Genomic DNA, 22,929 nt, shown 5'->3' with positions numbered 1-22,929 from the left:
TGATGGTATATGGAGGGGATTATAATCAATGTAATGAAATAAGTTATATGAATTGTTGAATGTGAAACTCATGATGTGCCCTGTAAACTGTCACTCAATCCACAATAAAAACATTAAAAAAAAAAACTAAACAAAAAAACAGCACATCAACAACCAATATTTAGAAACAAAAGAGCACATTTATCTGTTAACGATTTACTTCAGATCTTCTCTATAACCAATTTTCCTATTCATTTAAAAACTGCTTATGTTAGACAAGACAGAGAAAGAGAATCTTGAGGCAAAGGACTATAAATGAATATAACCATTTACCACTAAACAAGCAGCCAAATATAATACAGAAACCTAGACTGGATCCTTTTTCATACAAGACAGGTATATAAAAAAAAACTCTAGGGGTACTGGGCAAATATCTGATAAAAGGATTGGCTAACTGATTAAGTTAAGGAATTTTGTCAATATTTTTTGATGGATAAGAGTATTGTGTTTATTTAGGACAGTGTCTTTATTCTTAGGATATACATATTAAAACATTGAGGCATAAAATAAGTTGATGTCACAGACACAAACAAACCCAAAATTAGTTGCCAATGAGTCAAATTCCAACTCATGGTAACTCCATGTGTGTCAAAACAGAACCATGACCCAAAGTGTTCTTAATGGCTGATTTCTGGAAGCAGACAGCCAGGCTTTTCTGCTGAGGCATCTGGTTAAATTTGAAGTGCCAAGCTTTCAGTTAGCAGTAAAGTGTCCCAACTGTTTATACTATCTAGAGACTAAATACAAGGAGGCTCCAAAACATCATGGAAAATGGAAATAATAGATAATGGAAATTTTCCACAAACTCTTTAAAGCCCCCTAAAGATTGACAGCCTCAGAAACCCTGTGGTGGTGGTGGTTGTGTGCCATGGAGTTGGTTCCGACTCATAGTGTTCTTGTACAGGGTTTCTGAGACTGTAAATCTTTACGGGAACAGAAAGCCTCATCTTTCTCCCGTGGAACGCCTGGTAATTTCAAACTTCTGACCTTGAGGTTCGAAGCCCGATTCATAACCACTACGCTACCAGAGCTCCTCGGACACCCTGTACAGGGTCGCTATAAGTCGGAACCGACTCCACGGCACACCACCACCAATAAGGGATTAATAATTTAAAGCACACTGTAACAATTTCTATAGGTTGTATCTTGATTACTAAGAATTTCCCCACAAATTTTTATCTTTTAATCTGCAAGGAGAATGTATTTCTTTTATTCTTAACCTTCCCTTTATACAATATTTTATTGCTGACAATAAATATACTCTAAATTAGTACAAGTTTATTCAAACAACACTATTAATCAATGGTTAACTCTTACTAGCGATAGTTGGCAATATAAAAACAAAAGTTAAAAAAGATGCCCTCTCCTCCCCATTAACTCAATAATTCCATTTCTAGACATTTCTTCTAATAAAATAATTATATGGAGTGGTGGTGGTGGTGGTGGTGGTTATGTGCCATGCAGTCGGTTTTGACTCACAGCGACCCTGTATAGGGTTTCTGAGGCTGTAAATCTTTACAGGAGAAGACAGCTTCAACTTCCTCCCACAGAACAGCTGGTAGTTTTGAACTGCTGACATTGTGGTTTGCAGCCTGATTCGTAACCACTACGCTACCAGAGCTCCTTAATCACCATAGTGCTACTTTTAATAAAACCTTTGGAGTCCTGGTTGTGGCGCTACAGGATACATACTATACTGCTAGCTAAAAGGTTAGTGGTTCAAAACCCAAAAGTCACTCATCGTAAACCCTATACATAAACAAACTCAACAACATTAAGGGGTTTGGTTAAATAAGTAACAGTATAATCACAAATTGGAATGAAACCACAAAGCTGTTAAAAATAATGCTGAGTAACAGTGAAGAAATATCAAACTCCAATTGAGTAACATTCTAGAAATGATTAGCTTGTATTTGCAAAATGGTCACGATAATAAAAGAGACACACACAAAAGCAGAAATGTTTCACATTAAAGGACAAACTAAGCACAATGTGTAATCCTGGATTGAATCATAACCTTTGGGAGACAGGAAGTACGGGGACAACTGAAATATGCTCAGTATATGAAAGGTAAACTTTATAACAGTTTTATAAAGTTGTTAAATTTCCTTATTTTAATAATTTATTAAACATCTGCAGAGCCAGGCATGTATCTAAGAATAAAAGGTCCTTGTTATTAGGAAATACAAGTGGTAAAGGAATACAATTTTTATAAAACATACTCAGATGGTTTTAAAAAAAAAAGCACATATAAAGAAAGTGAATGACAAAGCAAAAGGGCCAAAAATCTTTTTGGTGAGTCTGTTAAAGGCATTCAGGCTCATGATTCTTCATGCTATTCAAACAATTTATAAAGTTTGAAATAAAATTACAAATTTTAATCAAACACACACAATTATACAATATGTTCAAAGTTAGTACATTTTTAATAAAATAGGAAATTCCTAACAAAATGTTAATTAGTTAAATCTGGCAAAAGTTAAAGTAGTAAGATAATACATTATTTTCTAGATCAAACCATGGTAAAGAAAAGACAGCTTACCTTTGGGAAGTTTACCACCAAGTACAGTAAATTTTTGTGGATTTTTCAGAAATTCAACAACTTCCTGTAATTCTTGTTTAGCTTCTTCCACCTAAATTGAAACAATTTGCCAAATAATTTTAAAGACTGTATCAGGTTATCAAGGTTTGTTTACAAAAACATAAATTTAAAATATTCTGAACTGCCTGCTTTTTCTCATGGAAGTGCTCCCTCCAGTTAACAAGTAGAGTTTATCCAAGACTCTCCTTCCATATATCAGTGGCATGTGATATGAGCAACAAGACTCACCACGCAAGTTCTGAATCAAGAACTGCTTCCAACCTGGTCATAAGCTCCAAGAGCAAATGTGGTCCATGTACTTACTATATATTTATAACAAGTGACTCTGGGTGTAATAACATTAATTTGTAATCGCAGATTATAAGGTTATTTCACTGTAAGAGATTACTGCTGTTGTTGTTAAGTGCTGTTGAGTCGTTTCCAACTCATAATGATCTTGGATAGGGTTTCTGAGGAGCTTCTGAGGGGTTTGAACCACCAAATTTATGGTTAGAAGCCCACTGCTTACCCTATAGTGCCACACCGGACTCCTCAGAATTACATATAAGTCATAAATCACTCAACTCCTAACAAATGTCAAAAGAACAGTGTACACCATTAATTGCCAGTATGCTGCCCTTCTGTGAAAAGTTGTAGCAATTAAAAAAAAAAAGTTAAAAAAATGACCATCTCATACTCATAATACCACAATTTGCAGACTTGAAATCCCCATAAGAACCAAGCCAAAACTGACCAACAAGGATGGCAAATGAAACAAATAGTCCAACTTCAAAAATTCTGGTAGAAGATAAAAAGTACCTATCTAAAAAAGATACGCAGTTTTCTTTTTGTCACAAATGCAAATACCTATGGAGCCAGAAAGAAAACAAAAATGAGCAAAGAGGGCCAGGTATTAAGCAGTAATAGTCACAACAATATGGTGAACTGGAGAGCAAATGTCCATTAAAAAAGCCAACAAGCCTTACTTGATTTTACCAGATGGCTGATGTGCAGGACCCGTGCTGCAGCCATTATTATTTTTTTCACTAGGGAAAGGAAAAAAACACTCCAAAAATAGTGAATAACTGTTATCATGACTAATTGCGAATGTCACAGTTGTAAAGGTAGAAGTTTTGTAACAAAAAAAGGGGAGTGGTTAATCTTACAGCCCAGAAACAGAGGACCCTAGGACCATCAAGAGAGGAATACACAAATAGAATGCGGGACCTTATCCAGAGAAGCAGCAGGTGGCAGAGATGGGGGCATGGAGAGGGGGAGCCGCTGAGGACTCTAGATTCATCAATTAAGAAGAGAAGGACTAAGAACTGGTGGCCAGGAGCAGACTTGCAGAATGTGCCCTTTGGAGATGTAATTTATTATATATGCCTGAGTGGGTTTTCTTGTTTGTGTATTTTTTAAAAAGCTAAAGTGGACAGAGAGAAATACTTTTAACTCATGGTATATGGAAGGGATTATAATAATCAATGTAATGAAACAAGTTATATGAATGGTTGAATATGAAACTGATGATGTACCCTGTAAACTTTCACTCAACCCACAATAAAAACCTTAAATTAAAAATAAAAAGAGAAAAGGAAAATTGAGAAATTAAAAAAAACAACAGACCAGGTTTACTGCTCAGAAAGAGACAGGAGGAACCTGAGACTATGACCCTTGGTCACCCTCTAGGTCTAGAACTGAAGTCTACTGACTCAAGCAGGTGACAGTGTATCGGGGGACAATGACACTAGAGAGGTACGCACACCATGGAGTGGTCAACTATTCAAGACTTTAAGTGGGTAGCATGTGCCTAAGGACAAAATTCAGCAAGCATGGTGTTATACCCAGAATTTGGGGTCCCCAAAGACCACCCAGGAGCCATGTACCGATGCAAATACACAAGGGTAGTTTATTCAAGCTCGAGCCAGGTCTCTAACCTTATCTGAAGCATTGGAATAGGGAAAGAGCCCCGAATTCATTGTCTGCAGGGTTTTTATAGAGTTTTCAAACAGCTCAGGTTGCTCAGCTTTACAATCTATGGATTGGTTAACAATTGGCACACTATGAGATGTTACAGTTTAATTGGTCAGGACTGGTGGTCTTTGTTCTTAGGCTAGGGTAAAGGAAAACATCTGGCCTCTGGCCTTGAGCTGTCTGGCTATTTACACATGTATCATTTTCTTGGAGCTAGAGGACGTGTTCAGGCTAATGTACAGAATGGAGATTGACCTTGTCTCTGGAGCGAACTAAAAATTGAGGCCTTGTCTATTTAAAATGCTTTTCTGAGCCTGACTAGAGTTTAGTCAAGCAGTCTCTAGGTAGGCAAAATCAGGTAAAATCAGTTAGGTCCTTACAATGGGAAAGAAGGCTGAATAGAAATAGGAATCATAGGGAGAAACTGGGAAAACTGATAGTACATGGAAGGGATTGCAATCATGGAAATAAAACAAAATAAATTATTTATTGAAAGTAAACCTGACGATCTACTCTGTAAAACATCACTCAATTAACAATAAAGATTAAATAACTGACTGGTGTTAAATGATAATAAAATTCTTAACAAATTCTCAAAAGTAAAATCTACAAAGGGTTAATGCACTGGACTACAAAGTCGTTTGAAATGCAAGGTCAGCAGTTCAAGCTTACCAGCTAGTCCTCGGAAACCCTATATGTGGTCAACTATGGGTTGGAACTGACTTGGGAGCACTTAACAACAATTTATTTGATGGATGTTAGCCACAAGGGCAATAAATTTATAAGCCCCCTATCTATATATGAAAAATAAGATCAATATGTTTGGTCAAAACAATGACATATTGTCAACATTAAATTGTAGCAATAAAGAAAAAAATAGATTAAACATCATCTACTACTCAAATAAGGAGCTCTGTTAGCGTAGTGGTTATGAATAGGGCTGTGAACCTTAAGGTCAGCAGTTTGAAACTACCAGCCGGTCCGCGGGAGAAAGATGATGCTTTCTACTCCCGTAAAGATTTACACCCTCAGAAACCCTGTACAGGGTCGCTATGGGTCGGAACCGACTCCACGGCACTTAACAACAACAACAACTACTCAAATGGAGTCCTGGTGTGGCGCTGTGGGTTAATGCGCCAGACTGCAAAGCCGTTTGAACTGCAAGGTCAAGCTCACCAGCTGCTCCTTGGAATCCCTATACAGGGTCACTATGGGTTGGAATTGACTTGACAGTACTTAACAACAACTACTCAAATACATTTTCTTTTTCTAAGATGTGGCAAGAGAATTCTCAGTACCTGTGAGGGAAACAGATCAAGAGGATCAATGCAATGAATGAAATTATAAAAAGCCCCTATGACTATTAAAGGACTGAAAAAATCTGTTGCTGTAAAGCTGTTTCTGACTCTTCATGACCTCAGCAGAGTACAGCTGCCTCATAGGATTTCCAAGGCTGCAGTCTTTATGGAAGCAAACTGCCACAGTCTGTCTGCCATGTAGCAGGCTGGTGGACTTGACACACTGATCTTTTGGTTAGCAGCTGAGCACATAACCACTGCAGCAACAGGGCTCCCTTATTTTTAAGGAAGCTATGCGCCAGACTGCAAAGTCCTTTGAACTGCAAAGTTGGAGGTTCAAGCTTACCAGCTGTCCCTCGGAAACCTATACAGGGTCGCTATGGGTAGGAATTGACTTTGACGGCATTTAACAACAACAACATATAAAATAAGCCTACATTAGAACTTCTGAGCAAGTTAGGAGATTTCTAAACAGGTTCTGTTTAATACTTGTTAGGATTTACATTAGTTGCTGTTGTTAGCATCTGTCAGCAAGACGCAGGGAAGCCCCATGCACAACAGAATGAAACGTTCACCATTGTGCATGAGGCACACTGACCAGGAATGGAACCTGTCTCCCACATGGAAGGTGACAATTCTTACCAATGAACTACCAAGTCCTGATAGGACCTGTTAGGATTGATCACAGGTATTGTCTAGTGACAAAAGTGGCAAAACTGTACTGGTCAATGCTGGTAAACTGTGTTACTTGCTCAATAAAAATTTAGAGATTTTGTAGCAATTACAACACAGATTCATTTTAACATAGAAAACTTGTGAGAACCTACCTTAATTGTGATGAACTCAATTCCTTCTATAATGTTAAGTCATCAGCATGTCTTTTTTAGCTTTGGACTCAGAAATCCCTTCATCCCAAAAGAAGTGTGGTATAATCAGTAACTAAGCAGAAATTGCAAGCAGAAAGTATGTAAGAATGTCCTAGCTGATTACTGCCCCAATATTGGGTTCAATTTAGAGCAAAACTTGCTGCACTTATATAGAGGAAGAATGGTTCTCTGATGATTTGTTATCAAATGTATCTAAACTTTATTTGCATATCTCACACATTACATGCCTAAAATGAAATTCCTAATCTTCTTCCTCAAAATTTGATCTACCCATAACCTTTCTCATCTCAATGAATGTTGCAGACCGTGCAGACCCGGTCAGGAGTTCGAAGCCCTGTGGACCCAAGTGTTGCAGAGACCGTACAGGCTGTAGGCTCTGAAGAACAGACTCTAGCCACCTAGCAGTCATAGCAAGCTGTTTTTCATCTTAGTGTTCAGCTAGGTTTATTATTAAGTGCATACATGAAGTCTTGACATCCACAGATAAATGTGGTATTTTCCTAAAAGCCAAGACTGTAAAATTCCAAGCAGGCACAGTTCTTCCCTCAAAGAATTCAGTCAAAGTAAATTGGGTGGCTCCCCGGTTCTCTGTTCTAAGGACAATAGGACTGCCCTGCCTAAAGGTTTCCAGGTGCAGCCCATTCACTTAGGCGCCTCGCTTCTTCCTGCAAACCTGGCCCAGGCAGCCAACACAATAGGAATCCTCCTTTTCCTTCCCCCATTTGAGGCTAGGTGCTAAAAGGTATGTTATTTAAGCTTGAGAAACCAAGTTGCGGTCTTGGGATTTGAACCTGCGAAGTACGATGTGAAGGTGCCTGAATGTCTGGAAAATTACGTATGTTAGCTGTACCTTGTCTTAGTTCCGCCCAACTTTGTGTAAAGTACCTCCCCTAAATAAAACGGAGGTGCAGACCGTCCCAGGTGTGCATTACAGCTTGGAGAGCATGCAGCACAGTTTGCAGGGCAGTGCGTTGCTGCCTGCAGAGGCCATGATGCCTGTGGTCCAAAGTCTGCTCACCGGTGATGCATCCACTCTGGTTTCGGGGTGTCTCTTTGTCTCTCTCTTTGCGTCTCTGTGTCTCTTTTGCTATCCCTATCGCCGGCAGATATCCCCTCCTCGTGAACCAAGTTCCTATGTTGAAGCCAGTCCCTGGCAAATAAATGGCAACTGTATCCTTCTAATAGTTCAATCTGAACATACTGTGGTTGTTCTTAACGTGTTCCCTTTTCTTACACCCACACTCTAATCCATTAGGACACCTTGTTGGAGCTACCTTTTAGAATATATATTCAGAATGTCACCTCTTCTACTGCTATCATGTTGGACTATTCTATCATCATCTCTTGCCTTGACTATGGTCAGACAATAATGTGGACAACTCATTTCAATTGGAACTGCTGTTCCAGAACTCCCAATCTCCTTCCCCATGATCTATTTCCACCCCATAACACTTAGGACTTCTTGAACATACTTATTATATTTAGTATGTTACTGTCCAATTTCTAGCCCTAGAGTTTAAGTACCCTAAAGGGAAGAAATACTCCTTTTTCATTCTATCTCAGAACCTAGAAAGGACCTGGCACTTAATGTTGTTAAGTGTTGAATCAGTTCAAATTCATGGCAACCCTGTAGAGGGTTTTCTGAGGTTGGAAATCTTTGTGGAATCAGAAAGCCTCATCTTTTTCCCTCGAAGGTGTTGGTGAGCTCAAACTGCTGACCTTGTGGTTCACAGTCCAGTTATAATCCTACAGGGCCACTGCGCTCTCCCTTAATAGACACTAACAAATATTTTTTAAATGAATTAGTTATTGTTGATAAACTAGCATTCATTCATTCATCCTATTCATTCAACAAACACATATTGCCTACTACGTTTTACATACTGGAGTTGAAATTAACAGGAACTTATGAAGAGAAATACTATTTGTTGACCATACACTATCTACCAAGCACATACATTATCTGTAAGAGAGTCTAAAGTTATCTAGCTCAAAATCACATAGGAAACTAAAAGTGGCAAAATGGAATTAAAATCCTTGGTCTGTTTGTCTCTAAAATCCATATTCCTTCCACTACAGATGGCTGTTTCTTCACAAATCAGTACTAAAACCTGTCATGAGGTAAGAATTGATCTTCTGCTGTTGTCATGTACTCCTAAATTTAAAGTTTCTAATACTTCTGAATGCAATTTTACCTACTCCACATGTAATTTCTTCAAAATCGTTAAATGTTAACCTTATACAGAATAACAAATAGTATTTGATGAATGATAAGGAAGGATTGAACTTACTCCTTTAACATGTTCAAAGGTTACATTTTTCATCTGAACAGGATCTACTGCAGAATCCAGCCCTGTTGTTGTCCTGAAGCGGACTAAAGAGAAGAAAGAAAACTTTACATCTGATGACTCACAAAATTACAAACAATTTATTTTACAGGTGCAAGAAAGCAAAATCCAGAAAAATTAAATGTCTGAGCAACCTAAGATCACAAAAATTAAGTCAGAGGATAAGAAACTAGATTTTCTGGAACTCCAGATCATGTTCAAGAACTAAAAGACACATTAAAACTCACATTAAATTAAAACTTCCAACTAAAACGAAGAATTATTCACCTCTTCTTATAATATCTAATTGATTGAAATCTTAAAACAAGGGGTTCTCAAACATTAGTGTGCATAAAAATCACTTGAAAAACAGGTAAAAATTCAGGTTCTGAGGCGACAAGCCCTGAATTTCTAGTTTGCAATTCTGAGATAAGGCTTAGGAAAGCTTGCATTTAAAATAAGTATCCTTAGTTATTCTGATACAAGTAATCACAGATCTAAACAGTAAACTATTTTGGATCAACTTTGTGGAAATATCATGAAGTTTTCTTAACTCTCTGCTCCTAAGATAAAGTTTCTTAACTTGAGGAAATATAAATGAGAAAACAGCAATTTCTAATTTCCTTAAAAGCAGCAAAAAACATTACCTTTACAACACACTGAAAATGAATAGGAAAAATGAGTTAAAAAAAAACATTAAACACATCAAAAATATATAAGCTGACCTCCTCTAAGACTGAAACTCAAAGGGAACACATGAGTAGGCCTGTAAGCTTGCTGACAACTACACTGGTCTACTGGTGAGTATAAGAGGGGGAAGGGGAGCAATGAAGAAATGGGCTGAGTTCAGTCATGCTCCATAGACTCCCACTGACCAGTAAATATGAGAAAGAAGAGGAAAGGCTGGTTGTTCTAAAGTGTGGTGAGACCTGGGGACACATAACAATGGAGGTCTAGAGCTGAAAGTGAAGCATCCAGCTGATATGGAGTGAGAGAAAGAGCCCAAGAACACCCAAAGTTGCAGATAGTACCCACTTGACCTAGCCATGATGGCTTGATAATCAGAACTTGACTAGAGGAAGATTAATAAAAAAAGGAACAAAACAACTTTTTATAAAGGAAATGCAGGTAAATTGCTACAATTTGATGAACTTGACCTATACTTATGAAGGTAGTAACTCTAAATACATTAAGTATCAATGCTATCCCCTCTGTACACAGGGCAGATATGGATGGGCAACTTAAGACACTGACTAACTGAGGGGGTGATATACGCATGAAGTGACTGGCTTACAAGGTTTCAAGGGGGAGTTTAGTTTAATAGCGTGGGGGGGGGAAGAAAGAGTCATCACTCAATGATTTTCATCAGTGTCTTGGTTAAAAGAGATGGGGATTCAATAGTGAATAACTGCTATCATGACTGATTGCGACTGTCACAATTGTAAAGGTAGAAGTTTTGTAACAAAAACAGGGGAGTAGTTAATCTTATAGTCCAGAAACAGAGGACCCTAGGACCATCAAGGAAGAAGAGCAAAAGTGGAATACAAGACCTTATCCAGAGAAGCAGCGATAGCAGAGATGGTGGCAAAGATCGGGACAAGGAAAGAGGGAGCAGCTGAGGACTCTAGATTCATGGTAAGAGAGGAAGGAAGAGCTGGTGGCCAAGAGGCAGACTTGCAGAATGTGCCGTTTGGAGTTGTAAATTATTATATATGCCGGAGTGGTGTTTTGTTTGTTTGTTTTTGAAAAAAGCTAAAATGAATCGAGAGAAATACTGTTAACTGATGGCACATGGAGGGGATTATAATCATTGTAATAAAACAAGTGTATGATCTACCCTGTAAACTCTCACTCAATCCACAATAAAAACCTCAAAAAAAAAAAAAAAACCCACGTAAGTTGAGAAGCAAAAAATGAATAGGAAAATTAAGAGTAAGAAGAAACATTTAACATATCAAAAATACACAAGCTGGGGCAACAAATTTAAAACAGTTCTAGAATGGATACTTATAGTTTTAATTCATTAAATTATTTATTTGGCGGCTATGGGTGGGAGTAAGGGGTGCAGGTAAGGGCTGCAATTATGTCAAGGTCTAGACTAGGCCTATGACTTCCTTTAATGTTATGAGTTATAGCTAGGACACCATTAAGTTATTTTGAAGGACCGATATACTTAAAAAACAATGCAAATCAATTTATGAATGAATCCCATGGACCTACAAAATATCCAAAGGGAATGTATTTCATATTTTAATACATGCTTTCCTTCAAGATAAGCACAAAAATTAAGAAACATATGAGAATAATCACAGATCACTCTGATACTACTCCAACAGTCCCTATTTCATGGTTCTTTTTGGATAAAAGGAAATAGAAGAACTACATGCAAATTCTGGGATGAAGTCCTATTCCAGGCCAACCAATGTTCTTCATTGTACATTTCTTTTCTCTCACAGTAGCCAATCAAAAAGTAGAAAACACAGGGGGAAAACTGAATGTTAATTGAAACCATTTCAAACTGACTTTATTACTTCATTTTAGATGAAAGGTTGAAATGAAAAAACAGTAACTTGGACTCCTTTAAACTAAAGAATTTTTCTTGGAATCTACTAAGCAATGTAAATACAAGTCCTCTGACACTGTAAATGGCATGAAACCTAGCAGATGGAAATGTTTCTACATTACAAAAATAATCTCTAAGTAACTGAACATGAGAAATCTTGACTAAAAAGTAAAGGCCTACATCCTAAAACTAATTTTTTCCCTTCTATTTAAGTAGACGAACATGGAAAGGAAATACAGTTTAATAAGCATAAAGTAACAAATCTGATAAGTAAAAAGGGCTGTTACCAGATAAAAATGGGTTTTTTAAGAGTCCATAAATGCCAAGCAGCAGCAGAACAAGGAGAAACAGCCGAGTTCGTCTTAGGGAATCTGGAGGGGAAGTAAAAGTCTTAAAATCAAATAACATCAATGAAATACAAGTAAGCTGTTGTCAGTAATCACATTTCCTTACATGCAACTTTGGAACCTGGTATTCTTTTGCACAACTGCTGTGATTTTCTTTTAGCATCCTGTTATCAAAGAGTTCACAAAGCCACTGAGGTTTTTAGAAGTACATTTATAGTACTGTCCTTGATTTCTCTCTGGAGAAATTGAATGTGCCAGCAGACATTCTCTCTTCTACATAGCTTAAGTTGCAAATAGAGTGGAGGAAAATCAACGCAATTGCTACTAACATATAATCACTTAAATGTAGATACTAAGACCTTCTTTTCAAATATGAGTATTATCAAAGTTACTTACCATTGGTTTTTTGTGTCAGTGCTTGAGCTTTCAGAAAACCCTCTGCAAAACCAGTTTTAAATGCATCTTGGTGAGCTTCAGGTATATTTTTTGTTTTCATGAGTTTGTCCAAACTTTCAACATCTGATCCTCTGTCCCGCAAAAGGAACCCCTAAGTATACAAGCAATGTATTAGTATTCACTGGCTACATAGATAACAACACTCCAGAAATAATACTAAAATGACCACTAAAAAAATTCATTGAACTTCTAGAATCTTTCAGTTTTATTGTCAGGGCAAAAAGACTAGATTTTCCTCCAAGGTTTTTTCCCCCCACTGACTCAACAATGAAAAATGGAATCAATGACTATGAAATTAACACTGGACCCATGCCTGTATCAATCAATATGAAGAAAGTGGAATTAGTCTCTGCAAGAGCCCTACATTTAACAGTTAACTGGGCACCTGTTGACTTGAGATTCTAAAGGTTCAATGTGCACATGCTTTGTCTTGTTAAAAAAACACCTGATCAATTTACTAAACAAATGTTCATCAAAAGCCTTTGGTATATTCAGCCCTATGTAAACTCTGAAGACAAAACGATCAATAGGTCACTTAACAGAAAGCTTTTATTGTTTATTGGGGAGAAATATGTAAATAAGTTTTTTAAATGCGTAGTGGTTACGAATCGGGCTGTGAACCTTAAGGTCAGCGGTTCGAAACTACCAGCTGCTCCGCAGGAGAAAGATGACGCTTTCTACTCCCGTAAAGATTTACACCCTCGGAAACCCTATACAGGGTCGCTATGGGTCGGAACCAACTCGATGGCACATAACAACAACAACAAAGATAAGCTAGAATTAAGTGCTAGGTATGGTGGTAAAGAAATGCTTTCAATGAAAGTAAGGAGAGGCCTTGTAGAAAATGAGACTCAGAAGACCAGGGAATAAACACACAAAATATTTGAAAGAGGCATGAAATAACATTTAGTGCTCAAGAACTGCAAGCAACCTCATATGACAGAACTTTAAAATGCCAAAAGAAAAAGTGGGAGTAAAGAGGGACGGCACATTGAAAATATGAGAACACAATAATGACAGGTAGAGGCCAAATGATGAAATGTCCTATTGACCATGTCAGAAGTTTGACAACAAAGCAATTAGCTCATCATTTTAGGGATATGGTGTGGCATTGCACAATAAGAACTGGATCACTAACCATAAGGTTGGTGGTTCAAACCCACCAGCTATTCCTCAGAAATCCTAAACAGGGTCACTATGAATCGGAACCAACTCAATGGCACGGAACTTAACAATAAATTGGTGGCAGTTTGGTGACTAGGATGGCGGCAGCAAAACTAGAGGCAAAGAGACTTTAGTAAGTGCTTATTAAAGTGATGGCGGCGGTGGTGGTGATATACTCAGTGACCCTATATAGTGTGGATTTCTGAGGCTGTAAATCTTTATGAGAGCAGAAAGACTCATCTTTCTCCAGCAGAATAACCTTGCAGTTACCAGCTCAACTTGTAACCCACTATGCTACTAGAGCTCCTTACTTACTAGAGTGTTGTTGTTAAGTGCCCTTGTGTCATTTCTGACCCATAGCGACTCTATATAGTGTTTCCAAGGAGCAGCTGATGACCTTGAATTAAAGTAAGTGAGGCAAAAATGGCTACAGCTTATTGAAGGCAGTGAAAACTGGGAATGAAAAGATATTTAAGAAATACTTAGGAGGTTGGATGAAGAGGACTTTAGTGATGAATGGAAGTGGGAGGTAAGGGAAGATAGACAAATCTAGGTTGACAGTTTTGGTTTGGATGAATTGGTGGATGCCAAACACTAATATAGAGAACATATAAGCAGGTGCAGTTTGGAGAGGAAAAATCTGAGGAATTTTTGTCAAACATACAAGGCAACAGAAAAGTCCTAATCCCAGATGAGCTGTAGTAATAATTGTTACACAGGTTATCAATACCTTTTAAGTGGAAGGGAGAGAGGAAATAGCCAACAAAAGCAAATATTGAAGATCCTTTTCAGAATAATCAGAACATTACTGTTTTCTGAGGTCCTTTCCCCCTCTAAACCAAAGGTCTAATTACCTTTACAAACGATGGTGCTATGTGCTGTGTTTCTGCTAATCTTTCAGAGGTGGACTGTAGACGTCGTGTTCTAGATTTCAAAGTTTTAAAACCCCGACACTGTATGAAAACTGAATAAAACAGTATCATTTACTTTTCATTATATATTTTACAAGGAAAAAAATTCCTAAGATTTAAAACTCTGATACCATACATGTAAGTTAAATAAATATTTAAGTTAATAAACTTATTTTTTGACAGTTGTTTTAGATGACATTTAAATATGCTTTACAGTTTTCTCCTGTCCTTTACATACGAGAACCTCAAGCATTCCATTTATTTTATGATTAATGAAGAAGGGGAATAGGGTGCAAATATAGAAGAAAGAGGATTTTACAATTTAGAATTAGAGCAGCAACTCTGAAAAAATAAGCCCCTGCACGCCCCCAAAAAAAGTCAAGTCACTAAAATCATTTATATCTATGTAACTAATTTTACATTTTCCTTGATAATTACAAAGTATATATAAATAAACACTGTAGAAGTATTCAAAGTCAGGTTAATTCCCTTAACCCTAATCCCACTTGCTAGAAGTGACCACTGAAAACAATTTCAGAACTATCCTTCCATGAATGCAAATATACTTCTTATATAGGAACTATTCTAGAAATTGTGCAGTTTTATTTCACTTAACAAGATATTGCATACCATTTTCATGACAGCGCAAATACTGCCTTTAGTTTAATGGCAGTTTTATAGTTCAATTGTGAGATTTATTTTAAACTCTATTATAAGTCTCTGTCTTGAAATCATGTACATGACACTGATTCCAACACATGTTCTTTTCCACTGACAGTGTCTGGCTTCCTGATTTGAATCTCTTCTCATTTCTCACATTATATAAAATACTATAACTGTCTTGAAAGCAGATACATTTCTTGTTTTTGTTTATTTATTTTGTTGTTGTTAAATGTCATCAAGTCGGCACCAACTCTCAGAGCGACTCTGTACAGGGTTTCTGAGAAGGTGGTGGATCGGAAGTGCTGACCTTGCAGTTCAAATCGACCATGCAGTACAGTGCATTATCCTGCAGCACCACATCAGTAGGTGAATACCTTGTTGTGTGCCGTTGAGTTGGTTCCGACCTATAGCAACTCTGTAAAAGGTTTCTGAGGCTGTAAATTTTTACAGGAGCAGAAAGCCTCATCTTTCTCCCGCGGAGCAGCTGGTAATTTCGAACTGCTGATCTTGAGGTTCGCAGCCCGATTCATAACCACTACACTACCAGAGTAGGTGGCATTTATATAACTGTCAAACAAATTGTGTTGTTTTATATGTAAAGTGTTTCAGACTTCAAGTTTATCACATTTCAAGCCTTTCTATCTCAGCTGTCATATATTGCTGAATTCTGATATCATGGTGTGGATCATAGAAAATATTACTGAATGTTTGAGACACTTCATTGTATTGCTAATCCCAAATGCAACTCACATACATTCACATTCACACAAGCACTCCTCCCCTTGCAAAAATGAGGAAAATTCTAAAAATTGTTTTATACTTTTATTGATTATTTTTATTTTTCAGTGAATTGACTATTCATGGCCTTTGTACATTTCTTTCTATTTTTATTAATTTTTGTAAGACTATGGAGGTTATAAGGCTCTGGTAGCGTAGTGGTTACGAATCGGGCTACTAACCTCAAGGTTGGCAGTTCGAAACTACCAGCTGTTCTGCAGGAGAAAGATGAGGCTTTCTGCTCCGTAAAGATTTGCAGCCTCTGAAACTCTGTGCAGGGTCACTATAAGTTGGAACTGACTCCACAGTACTTAACAACAACATGGAGGTTATGGAATCCTGGGGTGGTGCTGTGGGTTAATGCGCCAGACTGCAAAGCCATTTCAACTGCAAGGTCGGCAGTTCAAGCTAAACAGCTGCTCCTCGGAAATCCTATACAGGGTCGCTACAGGTTGGAATCGACTCAATGGCACTTAACAACAACAACGGAGGTTACAGATTGTAACTTTTAGCTATATATATTGTGAATCATTAATTTTTTTAAGGAAGACAAAACAGAATACCATACAATTTTTTTTTTCTTTCCAAATTAAAAAAGACATCTGTTGCTTCATACCTGGTGAGTACTGAAGATCTGAACAAATGCTTTGAAGAGTTCTTGGATGTTGTCTGTACAAACAAGATGAACGTAAAGTACTAAATACATCTAAGTAACCTAGAAGAAAATTGAAAAACATAAATATTTTAATTGCCAACAAAAAATAATTACATAGGAAATATCATAATTTTATAAAATACTACAAAACTCAAAACATAATGAGCTTCACCTGGCATTTGCCCATGATGACTCAGCTTTTTTTAACAATATTTAAAGTATTGCTATTTGGTAATCTAACCAAGAACTCGTCATAGTTCTTCAACTTACTGTCACTTGTCCATTAGACCAGTTTTTAAATTTGGTATATAAATATAGCTGTCAAAGAAACTAAATTCAACCCAAAAGATCTATCTGTAAAGTTACTTTTAGTAAATAACAGAGACGAGAAATTGTTATTTCCTATAAAAAAATCCTAAAAGCTCCAGTGAAGAATGTGATAAAACAATGCAAATCAGAGATACTGTTATCATTCTCTAATCTTAAAGGTTTTCATAAAGAGTCATTTGGTATGAAAAAGTTCTCTCTAGAGCTGTACACCATAAAACTTTGACGGTCCTTCCAAACTCCTATTCTTAAAACTAACGGGCTACATCCTAATTTACATCAATGATTCCTAAGGGAAGTCAGTGTCAACCATGTTTCTGCTGTTATTAGAGCTGTCGAGTTGGTTCCAACACACAGCTACTGTGTATAGGGTTTCCAAGGCAGTAAATCTTTGTGGAATCAGCAAATCTCATCTTTCTTCTATATGGAGGCTAGTAGGCTCATATGGTTCATAGTCCAGTATTTATCCTACAGAACCACCACAACCCTTCACCCACCCCAATTATTAACAATAAAAACAAACAATTATCATCAATCCCATGTCTTGCTTAGGACTCAATGATTCTTATAAGAATCCTTATGGTCAAGTCAAGATATCCCTTTCAAATACCTATGTCTGCCTAAACCTAGAAAATAGCGGATGGTATAAGGAACAACCTAAAAGGAAAATGTAAGCATGCAAAAGAGTAAAGGGAGTAATAACAATGATCCTAACAATAAAAACTATCCTACTGAGCATTTTCTATACAAGTACTTTAGACTAGATTTGATCTTCTCAACGAGACTGGAAGTTATTATTCTTACTTTATGGAGAAAATAGCAGTTTACTGGGGGGGGGGGAAGAGGAGAGATTCCATAGACAGCAGCAAACGGAGTTTGACATTAATCTTACTCCAAAGCCCTCAGTCATAATCATTAAAAATTATGGCCTCAAGGTAGTATAACATTAAAAAAAAAAAATTGAAGATTTTTTAGCTAACTCAAGCTTAAAAACTGTTCATTTCCCCCCAACTTTTATAATTTTTTTACTTATTTGTGTGGTTATTAGTTGCTACGCAGTTGTCTGAGACTTACTGTGACCCCAGGTGTACAGAATAGAATTGTTAATAAGGCTTTCAAGGTTATGACCTAGCCGATGCAGATTGTCAAGCCTGTCTTCCAAGGAACCTCTGGGTAGATTCAAACTGCCAACATTCAGAGGTTAGTAATCAAGTTTTAACTGACTGCATGTTTGCAAGACCCAGAGACTTCTTTATTGATCCTGGTAGTGGTGGCTGTGTGCCACTGTTTCAACTCATAGTGACACTGTATAGGGTTTCTGGGGCAGTAAATCTTTATGGGAGCAGAAAAATCTCATTTTTCTCCTATACATCGACTGGTAGAATTAAACTACCGACTTTGCAGTTAGCAGGCAAGTTCATAATCTACTACGCTATCAGGGCTCCTGCTTCATTGATCCTATTAAATAAAGGCAAAGGAAGTGTGAAGTATAACATAATACACTAAACTTAATGTGAAGTATAGCTCACACTCAAACCTTTGTCACAAAACTGTTACTAGGCTTTTACAGCTTACACTAACTTTCAGAAATGTTCTTAGTACCATCAAAAATTGGCATTTGGTTCAACAGACTATAGAGTATGTTGTCACAACACTAGATAATCTTATTGGTTGGTTGTGTGCTGTGGAGTTGGTTCCGACTTATAGCGACCCTGTGTAGGGTTTCTGAGGCTGTAAGTCTTTATGGGAGCAAAAAGTGTCATCTTTCTCATGCAGAATGACTGGTACATTTGAACTGCTGACCTTGAGGTTAGCTGCCCAGCCCGTAAGCCACGACGCTACCAGGACTCCTCTAGATTGTTGTAAGACTAAATAAACTTGTAAGCATTCCACAAAAAATGGTGCCTGACTATTTCAGATTAGTATATTACCTGGAATCCAATGCCACCTAATTTAAAAAAACAAATCCACAAGGTGCTCCTCGAAATCCCTATACAAGGTCACAATGAGTCAGAACCGACTCAACAGAACTTAACAACAACAAATGCAATGTAGTATGCTAGAATGGACTGCATCCTGGAACAAAACAGAACACAACAAAATGACAGAATTGGAAACACTTTATTTGGTGAAATCAAAAGTCTGTAGTTTATAAAGTATTGTATCAGTGTTACTTTTTTAGTTTCAACATGTACTATGGCAATATAGGGTGTCAACATGAAATGAAAGGCTTATTGGGAACTCTGTACTACTTTGTATCTTTTATGTCTACCTAAAATTATTCAAAAACAAAATAATCTGGTCCAAAGCACAAGCTAATACTTTATTAATAGCACTAAAATAGCTTGATTGAATTGGAACAAAAAATATATTAACATACCATATTTATTTTCAAAGAAGGACTGTGCAGAGACATGAGATGTGTGCCAATGGGAAGAAATTTTTTTGCCTTTAAAAAATCCCGGAAGTAGGCTGTCTACGAGTTGATCAAGCTGTCCAATTTTTAATTCAGATAATCCAAGGTCCCTTAAATTAAGTATAGGCTGTAAATATGAAATCAATAAAATAATCATTAATACTATAATACTTACCCTGAAAATAAGTCATTATCAAATGAAATATTGTAGCTTTAAAAAATATATATTGGTTTCCTTTAAAAAAAAAAAAATTCTTGCTCATACTTTGATTCTTTTACTGAAGTCAGTCTTGAGAGAAATATAGATTATTGCCATGGCATCCTTAAAATACTCAGATGATGTGTTTGAGGATGCATGACAAAAAAGTCACACTTTCATGCATGCAAACCAAAATTGCTGAACTAAACAAGCATTAAGGAACTCTAACTCTGGTGGCCCGGTGGTTAAGAACTTGGCTGCTGACCAAAAGGTTGATAATTAAGCATTGCTGTTGCTGTTAAGTGCCTCTAAGTTGGTTCCGACTCGGAACCACTCATACAGGATTTCCAAAGAGCACCTATTGAGCTTGAACCAGAACTTGTGGTTAGTAGTCCAGTGCTTTTCCTACAACACCCCACCAGGTACCAAGGTAAGTATTCATCATAAAATCAAGTGAAATGCCTTATTTGTTTCTCTCTCTAATATAAGCTACTCTTATGGAGGCTAGTCAACTGTCAGCAAAATAGTTATAATGACAGCATATGAGGGTACTTGGTAAAGAATGTGTAAGAGGACTTTTTCCAACATTGTGAATTGATGTGAGGTCAATGGCAAGGCTCCACAATTGTGGAAATTCCATTCAAGTGATAATCCTCACGAGTTCATAGAAGTTTAAAGCTTCCCCTTGATCCTGATACATATAAACAAAAGCCCACTTGGTAAAGAAAAAGGTTATGATCTATTACTGTAGGACATCTTATTCTTCTGGCCTCATGTTGACGTCTCCGAATGAATAGGGTATACTTACCCATATGTAAATATTAACAAGGAGGGTAATTGAACAAAGTAAGAAAAATGTGTGAAAACCAGCCAAGAAATATAGTTACATTTAAACAGTTTTCACATAAATAAATTTTCTTATTTACATGAGCTGACAGGGAAATGCTAAAGAACATTATTACTCAGCCTCAAACAACTAAAACGTCAAGTATACTGTTGTCGGTAAGTGTTGTTCAGTCGACTCCAATTCACAGCAACCCTGTATAGGGTTTCTGAGGAGCAGCGGGTGGATTTGAATTCTCGATCTTGCAGTTGACAACCGACCTTGCGGTTCATAACTGACCCTACGGTCCAGCACGTTATCCTGCAGCGCCACAACAGGCCTCCTTCAAGTAGATAGGCAGAAATAAACAGAAGTATCAACTTCTGATGATAGATGTAAAGAAAAACCCATGATTTACATACACCTGGGTTTAAGTCTGAGGGCTTGTTACTTAGTAACTATGTGGTTAATATTCTTGGAATCCATGAAACATGCACTGCCATCTTCATAGGATACTGTTGTTAAATGCTGTTGAGTCAGTTCTGACTCATAGTGACCATATATAAGGTTTCTGAGGAGCAATTGATGGGTTTGAACTGCCCTCATGATTAGCAGTCCAGTGCTTACCCTACAACACCACATCAGAACTCATAAGGCACAAAAGAACGAAACATTGCTTGGTCCTGGGCCAACCTCACAATCGTTGCTATGTTTGAGCCCATCGCTGCCACCACCGCACCAATCCATCTCGTTGGGGGTCTTCCTCTTTTTCACTGACCCTCCACTTTACCAAACATAATATCCTTCTCCAGCGTCTGTTCCCTCCTGATAATATGTTCAAAGTATGAGACATGAAGCTTAGCCATCCTGGCTTTCAAGGAGCACTCTAGCTGTACTTCTTCCAACAGAAGATTTGTTTGTTCTTTTGGCAGTCTATGAAACTTAATAATCTCCTCCAACACCATAACTCAAATGCATCAATTCTTCTACTGTCTTCCTTACTCGCTGTTCAACTTTCACATGCATATGAGGTTATTGAAAATACCATGGCTTGGGTCAGGCGCACCTTAGTCTTCAAGCTGACATCTTTGCTCTTCAACACTTTAAAAAAAGGTCTTGTGGAGCAGGATTTGCCTAATGCAATATGTCGTTTGATTTCTTGACTGCTGCTTCCATGAGTACTGATGGTTGACCCAAGAAGAATGAAGTCTTTGACAACTTTAATATTTTCTCCATTGATACTGATATTGCTTATCAGTCCAGTGATGAGGATTTTTGTTTTCTTTATATTGAAGTGCAACCCATACCGAAGGCTGTGGTCTTTGACCTTCATCAGTATTTTAAGTTTTCTTCTATTTCAGAAAGCAAGGTAGAAATCTGCATATCCTGCAAGGTGTTAATGAATCTTCCTCCAATCCTGATGTCACATTTCTCTTCATGTAACCCAGCTTCTCGGATTATTTGCTCAGCAAACAGATTGCATAAGTATAGTGAGAAAATACAACCCTGGCACACACCTTTTCTAATTTTAAACCATTCAGTATTCCCTTGTTCTGTTTGAATAACTGCCTCTTGGTCTATGTACAGGTTCCGTATGAGCACAATTAAGTGTTCCAGAATACTCATACTCAGCATAACCATATTCAGCAAATGAAGGTCCCGAGGGCAGCTCTTCAGCAGTCCCATTTTGAGTGCCTTCCTACCTGAGGGGCTCATTTTCCAGCACTTTATCTAACAGTGTTCCACTGCTATTCATAAGTTTTCCATTACTAAATATTTGGAAGTAGTCCATCTCTCACCTGCCAACTGTGGGTTGGTATTTAAAATACCCGTTGCATAGCTTCTACAATCACAGCAACACACAAGCCACCAAAATATGACAAACTGATGAGTGGTGGCATAAAGTGATAGTTAGGTTCAAAGGTAGAGACTATGATTAACTCATCTACTGTTTAGCAGATACCATGGGAGACCTCAATAAAAGATAGTTGAATACTTAAAATAAAGTACTTAAAAGTGCTTTTGGTTTTAATTTTTTTGTATTTCACATCCCCTCTGAAATTATGCATGGCCAAGCAACCTGTTTTTCCAATGAAATGTTTAATGGTGAGTCACTTCTAAATGGGAAATATATATATATTTTTTTCTTTTTTGGGTCTCCTCCCTCTTATTATCGTCCCCTTTACCAAAGTTAATAGGTGTCAACCCTCTAGCTAGTAATTAACCCTCCCTTCCCCGAAACCATCTAAGAATATTTCTTTAGTGTGAAAAACCTTTTCTTGTTTTTTTATAATAGTGGTCTCATGTAGTATTTCTCTTTTTGCAATTTCACTTAGTATTAGTTGCCCTACAGATTCATCTATGATATGAGGTGTTTCAGATTCAACATTATTCTTTAGCGTTGTACACTATTCCCTTGTGTGTACGTGAAGTAGTTTATTCACTCTTCCACTGATGGACAGTTCGGTAGTTTCCCTCATTTCGCTACTGTGAATAGTGCTACAATGAACATGGGTATGTGT

At 37.3% G+C, this 22,929-nt stretch overlaps 1 protein-coding gene across 2 annotated transcripts in view; it reads right to left on the bottom strand.

Annotated features, from left to right (window-relative positions):
* Positions 1 to 22,929, bottom strand: part of YME1L1 (YME1-like 1 ATPase) — a 59,432-nt gene that overhangs the window by 21,056 nt on the left and 15,447 nt on the right. The window contains exons 3-9 of one of the 2 annotated variants that reach the window (XM_006871674.1): positions 19,350 to 19,512; positions 16,604 to 16,702; positions 14,491 to 14,600; positions 12,413 to 12,563; positions 11,957 to 12,040; positions 9,071 to 9,153; positions 2,582 to 2,672 (exon numbers count right to left, since the gene is read on the bottom strand). In XM_006871674.1, the coding sequence (XP_006871736.1) occupies positions 2,582 to 2,672; positions 9,071 to 9,153; positions 11,957 to 12,040; positions 12,413 to 12,563; positions 14,491 to 14,600; positions 16,604 to 16,702; positions 19,350 to 19,512 (781 nt within the window). The remainder of the gene's footprint in view (positions 1 to 2,581; positions 2,673 to 9,070; positions 9,154 to 11,956; positions 12,041 to 12,412; positions 12,564 to 14,490; positions 14,601 to 16,603; positions 16,703 to 19,349; positions 19,513 to 22,929) is intronic. The other variant, XM_006871675.1, reaches the window with a different exon arrangement.

The sequence above is a fragment of the Chrysochloris asiatica genome, unplaced genomic scaffold, assembly GCF_000296735.1.
Source record: "Chrysochloris asiatica unplaced genomic scaffold, ChrAsi1.0 scaffold00172, whole genome shotgun sequence".
Classification (NCBI taxonomy): domain Eukaryota; kingdom Metazoa; phylum Chordata; class Mammalia; order Afrosoricida; family Chrysochloridae; genus Chrysochloris; species Chrysochloris asiatica.
The sequence above is the reverse complement of the archived record's forward strand: the minus strand, read 5'-3'. Positions and strand labels throughout refer to the sequence as shown.